The 17,788-nt window shown below is 46.0% G+C and overlaps 5 protein-coding genes and 1 long non-coding RNA gene across 10 annotated transcripts; 5 read left to right on the top strand and 1 right to left on the bottom strand.

Moving 5' to 3' along the window:
* The first annotated feature begins 308 nt into the window (after positions 1-308).
* On the top strand, positions 309-923 carry LOC118504194 (TCF3 fusion partner homolog). Its single transcript, XM_036038369.1, has 2 exons — positions 309-555; positions 625-923. The coding sequence occupies exons 1-2, from the start codon at positions 392-394 to the stop codon at positions 758-760; spliced, it is 300 nt and encodes a 99-aa protein (XP_035894262.1). The 5' UTR covers positions 309-391; the 3' UTR covers positions 761-923.
* Positions 924-4,118: 3,195 nt separating this feature from the next.
* On the top strand, positions 4,119-5,181 carry LOC118504193. Its single transcript, XR_004905276.1, has 2 exons — positions 4,119-4,283; positions 4,873-5,181. It is a non-coding gene; the product is annotated as an uncharacterized LOC118504193 (long non-coding RNA).
* A 1,305-nt stretch (positions 5,182-6,486) lies between these two features.
* On the top strand, positions 6,487-9,421 carry LOC118504190 (GDP-Man:Man(3)GlcNAc(2)-PP-Dol alpha-1,2-mannosyltransferase). 4 transcript variants are annotated; one of them, XR_004905275.1, is made up of 5 exons: positions 6,520-6,692; positions 6,775-8,204; positions 8,279-8,380; positions 8,644-8,756; positions 8,836-9,421. XR_004905275.1 is itself a non-coding variant. In XM_036038365.1 (3 exons), exons 1-2 carry the CDS (start codon positions 6,673-6,675, stop codon positions 8,189-8,191), a joined length of 1,437 nt encoding a protein of 478 aa, XP_035894258.1. In that variant the 5' UTR covers positions 6,487-6,672; the 3' UTR covers positions 8,192-8,204; positions 8,279-9,421. The 4 variants fall into 4 exon arrangements, 1 of the variants encoding a protein (XP_035894258.1); XR_004905274.1 differs by having other exon boundaries at positions 8,644-9,421; XR_004905273.1 differs by having other exon boundaries at positions 8,279-8,756.
* A 1,776-nt stretch (positions 9,422-11,197) lies between these two features.
* Positions 11,198-12,472, bottom strand: LOC118504192 (death-associated inhibitor of apoptosis 2-like). The gene is made up of 2 exons (XM_036038368.1): positions 11,581-12,472; positions 11,198-11,506 (listed from the first exon to the last, which is right to left on the bottom strand). The coding sequence occupies exons 1-2, from the start codon at positions 12,140-12,142 to the stop codon at positions 11,418-11,420; spliced, it is 651 nt and encodes a 216-aa protein (XP_035894261.1). The 5' UTR covers positions 12,143-12,472; the 3' UTR covers positions 11,198-11,417.
* Positions 12,473-12,635: 163 nt separating this feature from the next.
* On the top strand, positions 12,636-14,157 carry LOC118504191 (ribosomal RNA-processing protein 8). Its single transcript, XM_036038367.1, has 4 exons — positions 12,636-12,803; positions 12,872-13,476; positions 13,552-13,788; positions 13,882-14,157. The coding sequence occupies exons 1-4, from the start codon at positions 12,723-12,725 to the stop codon at positions 14,093-14,095; spliced, it is 1,137 nt and encodes a 378-aa protein (XP_035894260.1). The 5' UTR covers positions 12,636-12,722; the 3' UTR covers positions 14,096-14,157.
* A 144-nt stretch (positions 14,158-14,301) lies between these two features.
* LOC118504189 (splicing factor 3A subunit 1) lies at positions 14,302-17,562 on the top strand. 2 transcript variants are annotated; one of them, XR_004905272.1, is made up of 4 exons: positions 14,318-14,527; positions 14,616-16,942; positions 17,009-17,176; positions 17,244-17,562. XR_004905272.1 is itself a non-coding variant. In XM_036038364.1 (3 exons), the coding sequence occupies exons 1-3, from the start codon at positions 14,416-14,418 to the stop codon at positions 17,108-17,110; spliced, it is 2,541 nt and encodes an 846-aa protein (XP_035894257.1). In that variant the 5' UTR covers positions 14,302-14,415; the 3' UTR covers positions 17,111-17,562. The 2 variants fall into 2 exon arrangements, 1 of the variants encoding a protein (XP_035894257.1); XM_036038364.1 differs by having other exon boundaries at positions 14,302-14,527; positions 17,009-17,562.
* The last annotated feature ends 226 nt before the right edge of the window (positions 17,563-17,788 follow it).

The following is a 17,788-nucleotide window of genomic DNA, read 5'->3' as shown; positions in this document are numbered from 1 at the left end:
ACCAAAAAGAACACAATCTACCAAAATGAGCAACATCTTTAGAAGATACTCAGAAACTTAGCTTAGCTGCGCCCAATTGAATGTTTTGGGCAATCCTCAAATTAGCGAGTTGTAGAATTAAACAACATTTGAAAGCGTTTTAACAGCAATAAAACTTATAAAAACCGTTCGTTTTATGCTACGTAAAATTTAAAAAAATGAACACTCATTTTATCCACAACTTCTCCCACTATGCAAAGGTTGCGATCTTCCTTCAAGTTGTAGCTGCGCAGAGGTGTGCTGCACAATTGTCACATGAGCTGTCACAAAATCATAACATAAACAAAACACGCACGGAGCGGCGAGCATCAACGATTGTGTATTGCTTAATTTTCCACCAAATTTGTTCGAAATGACTAGCGGAAAACCATCGAAAACGCACTCATCCGCCTCGAACAACGAGAAGAAGAGCAATCTCATCGCAACAGATTCCAACGAAGCGTATCGCCGCGGAGTAAAGTTGCTGCACGAGAAATGCAAAGCGCTGCAGCGAAGCAATGAACGGCTTGTTTTCCGGTACGTAGTACGGCACCCGATCCAATCGAGAAAGGCGAGTACAGTTTGTTCTATTACCGTTGCTTCTAGGCTTCATAGAGTGCAAAAGATGACCAGACTCCGCGCGATGGATGTGGAGATCCTAAAGGCAAAGCTAGACTACTACGGCGATGGTTGGAGAACAGCAGTGGATCCAGCGGACGTAAAGGAAGAGGGAGAGGAATAAGTTTTTCATGCAAAATTTTATACTAAATAATAGGGAATCTCTGCCAGAAGAGAGATAAACGATATGTGTACTCTAATTTTGTAAGGTGGCTAGCGAATAATTTTGTAAGAGAGCAAACCATTCTCTGCAACTCTACTAATAAACTTACTGAAACAATACAGTGTAAACATAGCGTTCTTGAAACTTGAACAAAACATTAATCAAGAGGCTTAAACCAACGGGCCTGCTCCAAAAGGCCTAGTCTAAAGAGCCTAGTCCTAGGAGCCTTGTGCAAGGAGCCTAGTCCAAGGAACCTAGCCCTAGGACCCTAGTCCAAGGAACCTATTCCAAGGAACCTAATCCAAGGAACCTAATCCAAGGAACCTAATCCAAGGAACCTTGTCCAAGGAGCCTAGTCGAAGGAGTCTAGTCCAAAGAGCTTAATCCAGGGAGCCTAGTCAAAAGGGCATACTCCAAGTTCAAGGGGCCCAGACTAAAGAGCCCAGTCCAAGGAGCCTAGCACAAGGAGCCTATTCCTAGGAGCCTATTCCAAGGAGCCTATTCCAAGGGGCCTAGTCCAAGGGGCTAAATCAATGGGGCCTAGTCCAAGGGGCATAGTCCAAGGGACTTAATCGAAGGAGCCTATTCCAAGGGGCGTACTCCGAAAGCATGGTTTCATCCAGTTATCATTAATGATTATTTAAGCATTGCGAATGGTATAAAGAAATGGCTCTATTTTGAATGCCTTCACTCTATAAAAAAAAAACTATCTTCTGTTCAAACTAGATCCAAACTTCGCCATGTTCTTTCTTTGTTTACTTCACCCATGTACTTTCTGCTTCTGATCGTGTGGCTAATAGTAAATGGTAATTGTGAATGCTATCAAAACCCATAAATCTGTGCACTATTCTTTATCCCTCCCCCTACCAAAGCGTCCGAACGAGCGGATGAGATGAAGAAGCGTGAACAACCAAGAAACGCTCATCACTTTCGGGACCAGAATGTTGGGGGTGGGATTTGTCGCTAAAACCGGACAGCGTATAAATCCTTTCCCGAGATCGGTAACCCAATCGCTCGCCACGCCAGTCTCCAGGCTCCAGCCAGCCAAAACTGGGAAGGGAACGTTCACACAAAGAACCATCAGGAGGAACGTGCATAATGATGATAGAAGATAGTGTGTTTAGATTGTCTTCCCGGGCTAGCTTTCGCTAGGTTTCGGGATGCAGAGCGCCCTTACCATGGCGGGATAACGTTCGTAACGGGTTGGTGTGATTGTGTCGGTATGATATCCCTTTTTTTCGTTCTTACTGCCACCATCAGCGAGTTTTGTGGGCGCATTCAGTTGAAGGGCACGCTCTGTATCTCGTCGGCAATCCTTACCGCAACAACCCGATACTTGAATGGGACAGACAGCAAGTTGCGCTCGCTTCCTGAAACGGCCCGGCGGTTAACAGAACGACAACGTGCTCCCACAGAGCTCCCTCTGCAATCGCTTGTTCTCGCACGGCGCATTCAGTGGAAATGGCGGATTCTGGAGGCGGAAATAGGCAACAGCCAGACCGCTTGTGACTTTGGCATGCTTTTGACCCGTTACTATCGTTGTTTCTTTCCCTTTTTGTGGCTGCAGGATTGTCTCCACACTGGACAGAAGCATCTTATACGATGCCTTTCCTTTCCCCCGGCGCTTCACATCTATACCCGCAAGGCGACCCATAAAACGCGAGCACCATGAACGTTGGTAGGGACAGAACGGCTGACGATGCACTTTTTCACGGCGCTATTTTACCCCCCTCAAGCCAACAATCCGTTCTTAAAAATCTCTACCAGAGAGTTGCATATTGCGTGTTTTCTTTTGCGTTCTGTCGAGGTCGAACGGAAGTCTCGGAAGACGGGTCACGAAATGGCATAGACACTTGCAAGCGTGTGAAGCAAGGTTGATTTTTTTGCGGACAAAACTACGGTTCTTGTACGATTGTTCGGTTTGGTGGTCGAACTCGTTTTCTTCTTTGGGTTTTTTTTTTTCTTTACCATGTCCTAGTACGAGATGGAAAATGCGAAAAGTTCACCAAATTTCCCATTACAGGAATCGATGGGATGGTATTTAAAATAGCTTTTGCGATGAACAACGCCGGAAATGAAGTACAATGCGTTATGGTGGCACCAGGTTTTTTGAGCCTTCTATACATAACTCTTTGGAATTGTATAGACGCCTTCACTCTATCTTAGGTTGTGGTTCTCCTCTCATGAGGTCGTCCGGTTCCATTCTCATGACAAGCCCCACTAACAGTACAATTCGTTGAGCTCGTCATTGTAGCGACTCTTCCAATGTCGTTCCACATTCATGCAGACAAAACCTCTGCTGGATATCTTTCTCACAAACGCAAAGCCCATGTCTCAAAGGAGTATGGGAATACTGGGACTTTAAACGTTCTACAGAACCTAGGTGGTCCTGCAGTACCGGCGATCAAATCTCATCCAGAGAACTACGGGTAAAACGAAGTCACAGACACTCAGAGTCACACGGTTAGAGACACCTCGAGAGTGGTAGTGCCAACGAAAAAGTGGCTTGTAGCAACCTTGAGCCATATCTCGAATGCGGCATTCAAGACATGCCATTAACATCGAAGTTGACATTGACCAAAAAAGCATATAAGAGGAATAATAGCAGAATCAGAATCAGAATCTAGCCAATCTCAATGCCTGACCCGAAAATTGACTTTTTTATGCACAGGGGCCTCAGAAGCAGGCAACCAAGTCCTATGATAGTCTCATATTACCTTATAAGGTACAAATCACGTAAGAAGCAACACAGTCAGAGGCTAGTCAAAAACCACCCGATTCTCTAAGGTAAGTTCGATAAGAAGAAGAATAAAAAGTACCCTACCCAATCGTTCCTACGATAGACACAAAGTCAGTCAAACCATAGGCAAAAATGCAGTAAGTTACTAAGGTTACCCCCTTTAGATCCTTCGCTCATCCGCCACGAACGGGAAGGTTTCTAACCAATTCATCATTGTCTCAGCAAGGGAAAGAAAGTGGTCTCCGGTCCCGGGTGCGACACATTAATCACCCACGAAAACACCCGAACGCATCGCTGCACAATCGGGCAAGTGACCGTAATTGCATTCCTTTAGCAAAAACCTCCCCCCCACCTTCGGACGAACGCGCCATCCGGTTAGGTGGGCCGGTGGAGTGTGTTAGTAAATGGTTCGTTATGCGGTTATAATGAGGCGTGGCGGAGGTCCACCGACATTATCGAGTGGAGGGGACCTCATCTTGTGTCGCCATTCTTGCCTGCCCAGCCACGGTTGACTCTCGCCAGGGAGCCAGTTTCCGCTAGCAGCTGTCAGCAAACTCGGAAAGTACTGCAGTTAATTGGATTTCGCGTCACCAGACCAGACCGCTAACAGGGCGTTCTCGAAGGTTGGCGCACGCTGAAGGGCTTCTGCAAGATGGGTTCCGAGATATGGTGGAAATGGTGTTTTCTATCACCTTGCGGCACCCCTTCGCAGGGCGGAGCGGATATCCTGATTTTCGTCATCCGGTAAACAACGGGAAGTGCCCTCAATTATTCTTGAAAGGCCAGCGCAATGCAAAGCTGCAGTCGTAGCCTTGGCAAGACTTTGTGCGTTTTGCAAAACCTCACCACCGCTTTAAGTGATTCGAAGCATAGAAATGTAGTAAACAAAAATATGTTTAGCAAAAAGCGCCGAAACATCGTTGTGGCAACATGCATTCGGATCCAGCGATACAACCGCCAGCTATCCCGAACTATGCGGATGAATAGGTTTAGGAACATTTGTTCGTATGGCACGAAAATGGTACATGCATCACTATTGTTGCACAATGTTCTTCTTCTTGCATACACCACGCTGCTACCAAATACTATTTATTTCTCTTTGTTTTGGGCCCCTGCATTAACCTACCGGCCGAATCCAATGGTACAGAGTTTCGCATATGAAAACATAAAACCCCCTCTTCGAAGCTTTGGAAGGCAAGGTTTTGGGTTTTTCGTGCTGTTTTGGCACCACACACACCACTGCTATTGGGCCGGTTGGGAAAAAGGGGCAAATCCATAACTCGTCATTGTTTTGTTTTCGGTTGTAAATTTTATCACCATTTCCTCCTCCCAGGGATCGATGGTCAACGAGGTTCAAGGAGGTGCAGGATCGATGGTGTGCGCGAACCGGGCACAAGCAAATGGTGTGCCAATTTTTGTTTGAACCCAGCAATGCGTGAAAGTTCAATGTTGTGCGAACGATGCTCAGCGAACCGCCGGATTCCCTGCCCGCCAGCATTTTTCTTCTGCAATCGTAATACATCATGCTGCTTTCGCCAACGACATCTTGCTCGGGACAAAAAGGTGGGAAGAAATTATTTCTCGCATCGAGCAAATGGGAAAATTTCATTCATTTCATTAAAAATACATAGAAATGGCAAACAAAATAACCAAAACAATAATACAAAATTCATACTAACCGGTGTCACCATCTCGTACCATCCTTGACAACGGAACCATGTTCAAAGATGGATGGAGATTGGAAAACTTTTCACCGCCGAACGCTCGAACGCCCAGGACGCGTAAACAACTACGGGTTAAACGTATTGTTGGTCACCTTCAAAGGGATAGAACGGGTTTAAGAGAACTGGCGTTAGACTTTGTGCCCAGATTTCTAGGTCCGTTAACTTCCATCAATTCTTCCATGGAATGCTTCAAGAAGCTTTATAAAAAAAAATAGAGAAAAGTAAGACGTTTTTTGTTCTCACACCTTTTTGACTTATTTACTAGAGTCAATCACGTGCGTTAGTAATAATCGTGTACAAACCACTAATGCACCCAGTTTGCTTTCAAATCTCTGGCTCTAGAAGTTCGAGAGGTCTGGGCCTACTATTACTATATTCCTTGACTTAGTTTTTGCCTCTGCACTTTGGCTGGATAGTCATTCCTGCCTACAGGGAGATAGTCCGAACTGGATTCGTGTCAAGTCTTGATGCTTCCGTGGGAAACCCGGTGCCGCCTATCGACTTGGTCACCAGATCGCTCCTCCAGACTTATAACCCCAAGACGGTTACTGTCAAAAATCGCCAGTAAAGATCTACGAATGCATTCCAGACAAACTAGCAAAAGTTTATCCCGCAGATGTGATGAAATTATACGATGCCATGCGCCTTAATCATCGCCCTCGGTCCTCGTAATATCCACGATTGATATTGTAGCATTCTTTTCATATCCTTATATCTCTTCATTAGTATGTGGCTTATAGCTTTGGTCCTATGGGCACGTGCTAAAACATGCTTCACATCATTATCGTTCCTTTTTATGTGAATGATGGTTTTTCACCACCTTTTTTATACGGTTGGAACGGCCATATTGAACTTTCAATTGGGAAATTTCATTACAAAACTAACGGCTGAAAAGTTTAACCTTTGCGATAGAGATGATTTTCCACTTCTATTTTGAAAATATGAAACGAGTATATTCAACCGGATCCGGAATTTTCCATTTCCGTGGAAACGTTAAAACAAAGTTGTAGCTAGCACAAGTGTGCTCGATATTTGAATTTACAAGACCTTGCACTGTGGTAGTGATGCCAAATTACGTAAATTTTTGTGAATATTTTAAAACGAGCTGCTATGCGAAAGGACAACAATTAAGAATAACTCAGCAAAATCTATTGTTAAAAAGTAAACATTTCCCCAGCAAAAATAACAAAATAACACACACTCTTTTTAATAAAATGTCTTTTAAGTTGTCCGCGCGCGCTCCAACTGTTCACTATTGGCACATCACAACGCAAAAGATTCCGCGTCACTCGAAGCAAAACAGAACAAAATGAGCAAGCTGCAGCGGTGTTGAAGAAGCTGCTACAGTTCTTTGGAATTACACGAATTTCTTACTGCGCCCATCGGATCGCAGTGTTCCTTTTGGCAAAATGTTCTGCTGGTGCAGTTTGTGAGTATTGTACGCTGGTTGATGAGTGCTATGTTTACACAGCTTGATAATCCGACCCACCGGCATACCCTTTGCATTCCAGCGTCTACGTATTATTTTTTCTGGGGTCATTTTTAGCGATTGGCCTGTTGACGGTTTGCGTGCTTTTGCGTCAGCTCATCAAATTTCAACGCCGCAAACGGACGGATCCAACCGTGAAGCATGTGGCGTTCTTTCATCCCTACTGCAATGCTGGCGGTGGTGGCGAACGGGTGCTATGGTGTGCCATACGGGCATTGCTGACCCGGTACGACAACATCAAGCTGTACGTGTACACGGGCGACTTGGATGCAAAGCCGGCGGAAATTTTGGCCAAAGCGGAACGTAGCTTTAACCTAACGCTGGACGTGGAACGCATCACGTTCGTGTATCTAAGCAAGCGCTGCTGGGTGGAAGCATCGAGATACGCACACTTCACGCTGCTCGGGCAAAGTTTGGGCTCGATCGTGCTAGCGTTCGAAGCGTTGCTAAAGCTGCAGCCGGACGTGTTCGTCGATACCATGGGGTACGCGTTTACGTATCCGGTGTTCGCGTACTTCGGTGGTTGCAAGATCGGGTGCTACACGCACTATCCCACCATCAGCACCGACATGTTGCGACGCGTGCAGTCGCAATCGCAGTCCTACAACAACAGAGGTTACGTGGCAAAGAATCCGTTTGCTACGTGGCTGAAAATCGTGTACTACCGTATGTTTTCGCGCATCTACGGATGGGTTGGCCGATGTGCGGATACTGTGATGGTGAACTCATCATGGACTGAAAATCACATCATATCGCTGTGGGACGTCCCTTACAAGACGCACCGGGTGTATCCGCCGTGCGAAGTATCGCAGCTAAAGCGACTGGAATCGCTAACCGACGAACAGGACGAGCATATCATCATTCTATCCGTCGGCCAGTACCGGCCAGAGAAGGACCATCCGCTACAGCTGCAGGCGATGTACGAGTTGCGTACGCTGCTGAACAACGACGAGGCGTTATGGAACCGGCTAAAGCTGCTAATCGTTGGCTCGTGTCGCGATGAAGAGGATCGTGTGCGGGTGAAAAACATGCAGGATCTGGCGAAGCATCTTTCGCTCGAGAATTCGGTAGAGTTTCGCGTGAATGTGCCGTACCGGGAGCTGCTGCAATGCTATCAGCGGGCGACGATCGGTTTGCACTGCATGTGGAACGAACACTTCGGCATCAGCGTGGTCGACTGTATGGCGGCCGGCTTGATTATGGTAGCGAATCGGTCCGGTGGCCCACTGATGGACATTATCGAGACGTCCGAGGGCAGCCAGAACGGATACCTGGCGTACGATGCGTACGACTATGCGCGCTGCATTGCCAACATACTGTACAACACGCCGGAGTACAATGCAAAGATTCGGGAGGCAGCGCGCGCGTCGGTGGATCGATTTTCTGAAAAAGAGTTCGAGAATGGGTTCCTGCGCGCGATATCGCCCATTATGGATTAAGTGTAAAGAGCTGGTAAGTGCATTCTGCTGCAGAACTTGTTCACTGTTACATAAAGGTAGTATAAACATTTATTTTCGTTTTTTTAGGGTTCTGTGGTACGTGAACGTTGTGAAAAGGTGCTAGTACTGTTTTTTTATCAAGGTAAAAATATTAGCAGCCATTCGATATGGATTCGATAGGGACGATAGGTAAGCGAACGACCACATTATTTGTGCATTAGATCATGGCAACCGTTTAAATGTCTTATTTATTTATTTAACCTATTCCTACATTATTCTTTCCAAATCGTTAACGACATAAAATATGTGACGGAAGTTTTTGAATGATTTGTGTAAATTTATCATGCTGGCTACTGTTTTAGAACTAAAGTCGCCTTGTTAGAAAAGAAAAAAAGTCATTTATTAAACGAGATAATATCGATATGGATTAACACAGCCAATAGTGTTCTTAGGTTGATAGGTTCCACCACCAATTTTCATTGAAAGACCAACAATTCCGTCGGAACGGGCCACAGTCAGTCAGATTGTTCGTACTGCCAAATGGAAGTTTCACTATTTGGTTCTGGTAAGGCCACATTTTTCCTGAATTCCACACAATTAAATTTTGCAAAACGGCCAGTTCTTTATGAATATGTTTTTTTTAGCGAATTAAGCTCCAAAAATCCACGCCGCATGACCGATGCTTTGTAAACATTTTAGGAAAGATTGGTATGAAACTTACGGGTCAACCTATTTGAAACCTAGCCTAAACCAAAACAACCATAACATTTGTATCTTCCGGCTGTTTCTTAATTTGGCTTAATTCTCTGAAATCAGAAGAACGCGTCAGTAAAGGTTGCCAAATAATGCATAAATAATCCATGTCATTTACACACTTTGTTGAACGCATGGTCGATATCAGTCCACACCAGGGAAAAAAAACCTTGAAAGCTTTAGTTTAATAATTTAAATGAGGCCTCGAAGTTACTGCCCATAGCAAATAGGAACACGCTCAAAACACCGATTAATGGCAGATTTAGTTAGATCAATGCTACCCCCGTATATGTGTCTCTAGTTTTTCGTATAAACGAAATCTCTGTATTTAAGCCACCCTCACAGTAAACAAAAACCAAAAATAATAGGAATGAATTGTTTAAACGTTTTCAAATTTGATTCCATCTGTAGCTGTATTATTGAATTGGAACTGAAAAGATTTTATAAATAACCGTGTTGAATTTTTTGTTTCACGAGCATCTGTTTTTGAATGATAAGCGTACATGCAAAAATAAGATATCACACAGTAAATATTAAATTGCAGCTTATTTTTCCATTTATATATTTATTTTATTTATAGAATGTGAGTAAACTTACTCGTGGGATAATTTCTGTTTTATGTATGCTTGCTATCACATAGTTCGATAACAAAATATGGAGTTAATTTTTTACTGGAAAACATTGGCCTCACTGTTGTTGGTCGAACTGGCCCGATATCACATTATTATTGGTGAAATCGACTGCAAAATGTGAGCGTACCCTTTGCAGCCCAATAGCCGGTTTACGCGCAATGTCTAGAAGTGGGACCATAGCCGAGTACAGCTGGTCGTTGCGCCAAGTGCCCGGAACCCTCAACTTCCCGATCGATGGCATCGACAGGCGTATAGATAGCTCCGGAGTTTCGTTTGCTGGAATAGTTGTGCAAGTGTACCGTTTGCTAACAGTATCTTCGTTACAACTGCCAGTGGCATCACGATCGGTTTATACAGTACACGAAAAACACTACCCAGTTTGGCCTTCTGGCTCGGCTGTGCCGGTAATTGAATATGCCCCTTGGCATGGTTCTACACTGAACACCCGCGAATGGAATTAGTATAAATTGAAACGCTTTGTCACCCAGAAACGTGTAGGGTACCGGGATGTGGTACGGAGTTTTCAAATTTTTTGGCGCTGGAATGTTTAAAGAACCGTTTTCCAACTGCTGAGATATATTGCGCTGTTGGCAAAGAATCCCTCGTCACCGATGCTTTCTGCACTGCCTACCTCGGCGTATAGAAAGTTATCGACAATGCCCAGCAAAACCAAGCCGTCCGTTAACCGCTCCGAATTGCTCCGTTCCGCACAGTCATTTTTCGTTGCAAATGTGTAAACCTGCTTGGCACCGATTGCACCGATCACGTGAGGAAAATTCCATTTGCTTTCAAACTCGGTAGATACATCCTTCCATTGGGCGCTGGTTAACGGGAGCTGAAAAGCGGAAGACATAATTTATAAAGGTTTTCTTCTCCGGTTGTTGTTATTGTGCGCCGAAGAATACTGTATAACTTTACTACCTTTACAGAAAATGCTTTGCAACATTCCACGAGTAGGAACCCCCCATATCAAAAAGCCGAAAATTCATATAATACATAATTTCCACAACGTAGTCTCGCAGCGCATCAATGAAGGCATCGCACACATCTGGTACAATCTTTGTTATCGCTGCTTCTGACACCTGCATGTGAAGCGAATATAGTAGTATATAAGTAGAGTAACTAGTAAACATGATCGAACCCAAGTACGCACATTCCTTACCCGAAACACCGACGCTAGGGAGCGATAAGATTTGTCGGATGTATGGTATCGCAGAGTAAGGCACAGCCTGTCGACCGCCGTTATAGCGGTCTGGCGGCACTTGTTTTGCTAAGGCAACGGTCATTCATTTGTATTCAAGCGTAAACTGTTTTCAAGAAAATTCCACAGATTGCATAAGCTGGATCCGGGGTTCAAAACCCATCCAGACCGTCTCCCCGTATGTAGGGCTGACTACTTTACTACGGGTAAAATTAAGTCACAGAAAGCTAGAAATAGCAGGCCGGGACCTTTGGAAGTTGTAGTGCCAAAGAAGAAGAAGCAGCATGAGCTAAGGTCAAATATATTCCTCCAATCATTAAAAAGCAGCCGCAAGACACGATCAGGATTGCACGCTATTTGCAAAGATAACCATTATTTTGCTTTTCGGGGATCAAATCCAACTCAGACATACCTTTAATAATGTATAAGTGTGCAGTGTTTTAGTGCACTCAGTGCGTAAAAAAGATATTTATTGTCCAGAATCCCCCAAGTCCCCGGTGTGCTCCAGCTTAAGCAAAAGTCCTTATGTATCACAAGGGAATGGAATGTATATGATTTCATCATAAATTAGAGCTAAGCGTGGTTGATTCTATCCCTTCTTCCGTGGCCTGTTATAGTATGCCGATTGCTTCAAGGGTAGTTACGAAAGATATGTACGGATACGGCCCGTAATTAAGGCACGACACACGGGACAGTTGTAGATGGCCGGTGCACACTGCATACATGAGACTACGAATATAAATTTTATTAACATCCTTATGGCGACAGAACGGTAGATGACAACGTCCAGCATAATTACTCACCTAAATGGCCACAGGGACAAAACACAACGCCAACCTCGCGTGTCAAACAAATTTTGCATTCGCGTTCCTCCTTCAACCGGTTGTTCTCTTCACGTAATCGATGTGTTAACTCATTCGAAACGTTGTGCTGCTGGTGTCCCGGTGCGGAATTTGTTCCACCCGACAGCGTGGTACTTGATGCACTTCCAATGTTTGCGCCTTGCTGTGCACTAGCACTCGCACTCTCATCTGCTAGGATTGCGGCTCCATTCAGAAGCATCTGGCTGATGTACGTTTCACCCAGTACTAGCTGCAGAAAGTTGCAACCGGCAAAGCAGCGGGCATGTTCGTGCCAGGGATCATCAGTCACCAGCCAATCGCGAAGCCCACCATCACAGTGGAAACAGCGCACCTCATCCTCAACGCCGGCATAGTAAAAGCCGGCCTCCGCTAAGCGCTTCGCATCCTGCACGTGACCGTAGCTCCAGTTTCGAAAGGACCGTAAACGTGCATCTAACGAGGCGTACTCGGGCATGTATGGCATCTCTACCTTCTGTATTCCTTGCCCGGTTCCTGACGTCATCGCAGTAGGCAGTTCCTAAAATTGGCTTAATATTTACGTTTAGAGCAAAATGCACAACATTGATTGGGTTTTGGGTAATGGATTGATCGTAACGATTAAACTATGCAGCACTAGTTGAAATATTTTATCACATGACGTCTAACCACCGGCGTACAACACATTTTACATAGAAATTGTATTTAATCGTTTTGTTTTGACCAGCGATTTCTTCTCCATTTACACCGTGAAAACAATAAAACGAGAGGTTGGTGCACGTAGAACGATTTGACAGCGAAACAATTAGAAATTTAAAAATAACAAATAAAATGTTTGATTTCGCTGTCGTGAAAGGTAAATAAGGAACGCTGACCAGGGGATTCTCAACATAAGCTTTGTATGCTTGGCTTAAAAGGACATGTTTTAACTGTTTAACGACCAGTTTAAACACATACTTCAACTTTCCTACTCCCCCAATAACTGTCAAATTGGTAAACGTGTAAACAAAGCACGTGCGATTTGTTTACATCAACATTTGGGTGGATTTTTCGCATCTCGTTGGTGCCCGGCACAGCTCCACATTCTAGACCCGCAATCTTCCATCATGAGCAAACTGTTTAACGATGGCGAGTGGGAAGATGATTTACCAACAGTTGGGACAAACTTTCGATTTACCAAAAAACGTGTAAGTATTCTTAATGCGTTGTCCCTCTGGCCCAAAACCTGCTACACGTGTTGCCTTACAATCTACAGGAAGACAAGAAGCAGAAAAAAGAGAAATCCCGCCCGGTAGATGCACACCAAGTTGAGAACGGAAATCAACAGCAGAAGAACGGTAGCAAACAACCAGCCGGCTGGTCTGTACTGTTGAAGAATTCAAAAAGCAACACTAATTTAAGTAGTTCATCCAATGAAAAGAGCAACAAGCTGAAAGGCAGTAAGAGAAAAGCCGATAATGCTGCAGGTGTAAACGATGGTAAAACGCCTACCAAAAAGATTAGACCGAACGAAGCTGTGAAGGTAAATGGCGCGGCAAAACAAAACGGTGACCCATCAACCTTGAACCGGCCCAATGCAAGTGCTAATTCCACTGGGAAACAGGAGAAGAAAAAATCGAAACCATTCAAAAAACCTGGAGAAGATTGTACCAATTTAAGGGACAAGCTAGTAGACCGTCTCAAGGGATCGCGGTTCCGCTTCATAAACGAGCAGCTGTATAAAATACCGGGCAAAGAAGCTAAAAAACTGTTCCAAGAAGATCCGGCTTCCTTCGACGCTTACCACGAAGGCTACCGTCAGCAGGTAGAGCAATGGCCCATGAACCCGCTGAATCGTATGATCAAATGCATACTCAAACTGTAAGTCTCGCTTGGCTGGTACTCGTAAAATGGATCATGATTTGTGTAAATGATTTTCTTTCTCCTTCATTGCAGTCCCAAAGACACGATCGTTGCCGATTTCGGCTGTGGGGATGCCAAGTTGGCGGCCTCCGTACCGCATAAGGTATACTCGCTGGACCTGATGGCGAACAACAGCAGTGTTATTGCGTGTGACATGGCCAACACACCACTCGAGAGCAATTTCGTGAACGTGGTTATATTTTGCCTCTCGCTTATGGGTACTAACCTGGTGGATTTCTTCCTGGAAGCTAACCGCGTTCTGAAGGTTGGGTAAGTGACTACAATTACGTTCCCCCTAAAGCCATAACTGTTAAAACTGACTGGGTTACTTATGCTTTTGCTTTTGAAAAATATTTATTTTAGAGGCCTCATGAAAATTGCAGAAGTATCTTCGCGCTTCGATAACGTGAACGTGTTTGTCAGCAATGTACAGAAGTGTGGTTTCAAGCTGGAAAATAAGGATCTGAAGCACAGCTTGTTCTACTTCTTTAACTTCAAGAAGGAGCGCAACGTTTTGAAAGGCTCAACGAACACCAAACAGTTCAGCTTGAAGCCATGCTTGTATAAGAAACGTTAGAAAACCTGGGCTCCACCACTACAATATGTGAAAATACATGTTCTAAGTGACAAAAAATCTAAGTTATTTTTCGTATCTTCATTATTAAAGCAAAAAAACAAAGATCGTGACTTTTCCAACCGAAACAAAATTTCGAACCTTCTTTCCTGGCAACACTGGTCGCCAGCGACATAAAAAGCCGCCTTCTGGCAGCACTGCTGCCATCCGTTGTTTGACGTTTAGCTGTCAGTGTGTGCGAAAGCGAAAAAAACACACAAGCTTGGCTTTGCGGTGTTTTGCAGTGGGTTTAAGCTGATAACTAGGGAAATATCTTGTAAAATATGGCTGAAGTGCAAAATAATGGTACGGAAAAGGAGGTCGATGTGGAAAAGCCGGCACCGACCCTGTCCGGGCCCATAGTGGGTATTATTTATCCTCCGCCGGAAGTGCGAAGTAAGTATTCCCGTTTTCGGCGCGTTGTGTTTACTAGTGCGTTTGCTCGTGCCACAGCCACTAACGCATGCATGCACTTGGTTTGCAGATATCGTCGACAAGACGGCCAGTTTCGTGGCCCGCAATGGTCCCGAGTTCGAGAGTCGCATCCGGCAAAATGAGCTCGGAAACCCAAAGTTCAACTTCCTCAGTCCCGGCGATCCGTACCATGCGTACTACCAGCACAAGGTGCAGGAAATACGGGAAGGTCGGTCCGACAGTGCGACCGGCGCGGGAACGGCATCGGCACCGGCCGGCGGCGCGTTGCAAAAGATGCAGGTGCCGAGTGCGACGCAACAGAAGCAGCAAGAACTGCTGAAAGCCGTTACGGAGCAGCAGTTCGTGCCGAAGGATCCGCCACCGGAGTTTGAGTTTATTGCGGATCCTCCCTCGATTTCGGCACTGGATCTGGATATCGTGAAGCTGACGGCACAGTTTGTCGCACGCAATGGGCGCCTGTTTCTGACCAACCTGATGAACCGCGAGCAGCGGAACTGTCAGTTCGATTTTCTCCGACCGCAGCACTCGCTCTTCCAGTACTTCACCAAGCTGCTGGAGCAGTACACGAAGATCCTGGTGCCGCCGAAAGATTTGATGAACAAGCTGAAGGTGGAAAGTGCGCCGGGCCGCAGCAGCATGAACGTGGTGCTGGAGCAGGTAAAGTATCGGTCCAACTGGATGAAGCACCAGGAAATGCAAAGTCGCCGAGAGGAGGAGAAGGTGGAACGGGAGCGTATCGCGTACGCGCAGATCGATTGGCACGATTTTGTGGTGGTTGAGGTAGTGGATTACCAACCGTACGAGTCGGGCAACTTTCCTCCACCGACGACGCCGGACGAGGTTGGTGCGCGGGTGCTGATGGAAGAGCGCATGAACGAGGAGGACCACGACATCGAGATGCAGATCGAGTCGGACAACGACGATAGTGACGACGAGCCGCATCGTGGCGGCCCCGAGAGCAATGGACAGGTGAAGCTATCGCAGATGGAAAATCTCGTGGGCAAGCAGCAGAAGGATAATACACAGGTGCAGGACATGGACGAATCGTCTACCTCGGGTGATGAGGATGGCGAACGCACCAAATCGCTGCCGGCCCCTGTTGCCCCGCCAACCCACGACAAGGTCATTGTGAAGAAGTACGACCCGAAACAGTCGCAGAAGGTGCAGAAACCGGTCCCGGCTGCGGTGGACGATTATCTCATTTCACCCATTACGGGTGAAAAGATTCCGGCTGCCAAGGTGGCCGAACATATGCGTATCGGGTTGCTTGATCCGCGCTGGGTCGAGCAGCGGGACAAGCACATCGAGAAGGTGGCCCAGGAAAATGTGTACGCGCCGGGGGCTGCAATCGAGGCTAGCCTGAAGCAGCTGGCCGAACGACGTACCGATATCTTCGGTGTCGGTGACGAGGAGGCGGCCATCGGTAAAAAGTTGGGCGAAGAAGAACCGCGCAAGGACGATCGTGTCACGTGGGACGGGCACACATCGAGCGTGGAAGCCGCTACACGAGCAGCACGTGCAAACATTACGCTCGAGGCACAGATTCACCAGATTCACAAGGTGAAGGGATTAATACCGGACGAGGAGAAGGAAAAGATTGGCCCGAAGCCCATTCCCGGCACAATGTCCTCCGGGTCGAAGTCCAACCAACAACAGCAGCAACATCAGCAGCAACAGCACCATCAGCAACAGCAGCAGCACCATCAGCAACAGCAGCAGCACCATCAGCAGCAGCAACACCATCAGCAGCAGCAACATCATCAACAGCACCAGCATCATCATCACCATCATCAACAGCAGCAACAGCAGCAGCATCATCACCACCAACAACAGCAACAGCAAAATTCACAGCTAGCACAGCAAGCACAGCTCGCTCAGATGCAGTCCCAGAAAGGAATGCCCCAGATGCCACCGCACCCCATTCCGCCACCAGTACCGCCGATGATGATGATGGCAATGGGACCGCCGCCGTTCGCAGTCGGCACGTATGTACCACCGTTGGCACCGCACGGCGCCCCACAAATGCCACCAGGCGGTGGTGGTGTCGGTGTCGGTGGTGCTCCGGTCGTTCCGGATGCGCAGCAACAGCTGGTGGCTGGACACGATATGGCATCGTCGGTGGATGAACCACCGAGCAAAAAGTCCCGCACCGAGGACAATCTGATCGAGGAGAGCGTGTTCCTGCAGCGACACAGTGGGGCCGGACCCATTACCGTACAGGTGCAGTGTCCGAACATGACCGAGAAGAATGACTGGAAACTGAACGGGCAGATTCTTTCGCTGTCGCTCAATCTGACCGACACGATCAGCTCGGTCAAGGCGAAGGTACAAACGGAAACGGGAATGCCACCGGCGAAGCAGAAAATTTTTTACGATGTAAGTGTGGTTTACTGGATGGGCAGATCAGTTTTTTCATCTTTCCTTTTTTTACGACATTTTTAGGGTATGTTCTTCAAGGATAACAACACCATTGCCTACTACAATCTGCTGAACGGAGTAACGGTCGCATTGCAACTAAAAGAACGTGGTGGACGTAAGAAGTAAGAGCGTCATGGCGAGCATTTCGGTGGACAGAGAACGTGTTAGCCTTTAGCGTGTAGCAGGGAATAGGCAAATCTTTACCAAGCCTGGTATTGCAGACATGAGCGGCCAGCTAAATGCATCTATTCTATTCTAGGTATTGAAGAAGAGGTAACAAATGCCGATGTTTTAAATGCATACTGGTAGGTCATTAAAGTTGGATTGAACTGCCATTTGCCTCGGCTTTGCACATTAATGGATGAGTGTTCCAAAATCTATTGTTTATACCGGTACACACGACCCGTAGATGAGTTAAACTTTAATTTGTGGAGCTCTGTCTACTCAATATTTTCTCCTCTAAATTCATTAGCATTACCACTACAGACAAACCCAAAGTGTTGCAGGTATGTCAAACTTCATGATTTTTAGTGCTAAAACATCAAATGAAATAAACCACTTTCAAGCTACAAAAGTGATTCGTTAATTTTGTTAAAATGTTGAATAAACGGTAAAAAGGTAAAATAGAGTCCCAAACAAAGATTTGACAGTTCGAAAATGGTCAGGTCTATTGCACACGCGAATCGTGTTTTGTCAATCGGAGGGGGGATGTTTGTTTACATTTTGCATTTGGATTGTTATTGTGCAGGGAAGTGATCGTTTATTTTCCTCGACTTTTTTTAAGATTTGTGACTAATGATGCGC

Source organism: Anopheles stephensi, chromosome 2, assembly GCF_013141755.1.
Source record: "Anopheles stephensi strain Indian chromosome 2, UCI_ANSTEP_V1.0, whole genome shotgun sequence".
Classification (NCBI taxonomy): domain Eukaryota; kingdom Metazoa; phylum Arthropoda; class Insecta; order Diptera; family Culicidae; genus Anopheles; species Anopheles stephensi.
This window is presented reverse-complemented; position numbering and strand designations above follow the sequence as displayed.

Excerpts from the sequence above, each read along its gene's own strand:
- LOC118504192 (XM_036038368.1), bottom strand. The coding sequence starts at position 12,142 with ATGACGTCAGGAACCGGGCAAGGAATACAGAAGGTAGAGATGCCATAC. Across the intron at positions 11,507-11,580 it reads TTGTCCCTGTGGCCATTTAG|TCTCATGTATGCAGTGTGCA; the intron begins GTGAGTAATTAT and ends TTATATTCGTAG.
- LOC118504191 (XM_036038367.1), top strand. The coding sequence starts at position 12,723 with ATGAGCAAACTGTTTAACGATGGCGAGTGGGAAGATGATTTACCAACA. Across the intron at positions 12,804-12,871 it reads TTCGATTTACCAAAAAACGT|GAAGACAAGAAGCAGAAAAA; the intron begins GTAAGTATTCTT and ends TACAATCTACAG. Across the intron at positions 13,789-13,881 it reads AACCGCGTTCTGAAGGTTGG|AGGCCTCATGAAAATTGCAG; the intron begins GTAAGTGACTAC and ends TATTTATTTTAG.
- LOC118504194 (XM_036038369.1), top strand. The coding sequence starts at position 392 with ATGACTAGCGGAAAACCATCGAAAACGCACTCATCCGCCTCGAACAAC. Across the intron at positions 556-624 it reads AATGAACGGCTTGTTTTCCG|GCTTCATAGAGTGCAAAAGA; the intron begins GTACGTAGTACG and ends CGTTGCTTCTAG.
- LOC118504190 (XM_036038365.1), top strand. The coding sequence starts at position 6,673 with ATGTTCTGCTGGTGCAGTTT. Across the intron at positions 6,693-6,774 it reads ATGTTCTGCTGGTGCAGTTT|CGTCTACGTATTATTTTTTC; the intron begins GTGAGTATTGTA and ends TTTGCATTCCAG.
- LOC118504189 (XM_036038364.1), top strand. The coding sequence starts at position 14,416 with ATGGCTGAAGTGCAAAATAATGGTACGGAAAAGGAGGTCGATGTGGAA. Across the intron at positions 14,528-14,615 it reads TCCTCCGCCGGAAGTGCGAA|ATATCGTCGACAAGACGGCC; the intron begins GTAAGTATTCCC and ends CTTGGTTTGCAG. Across the intron at positions 16,943-17,008 it reads AGCAGAAAATTTTTTACGAT|GGTATGTTCTTCAAGGATAA; the intron begins GTAAGTGTGGTT and ends CGACATTTTTAG.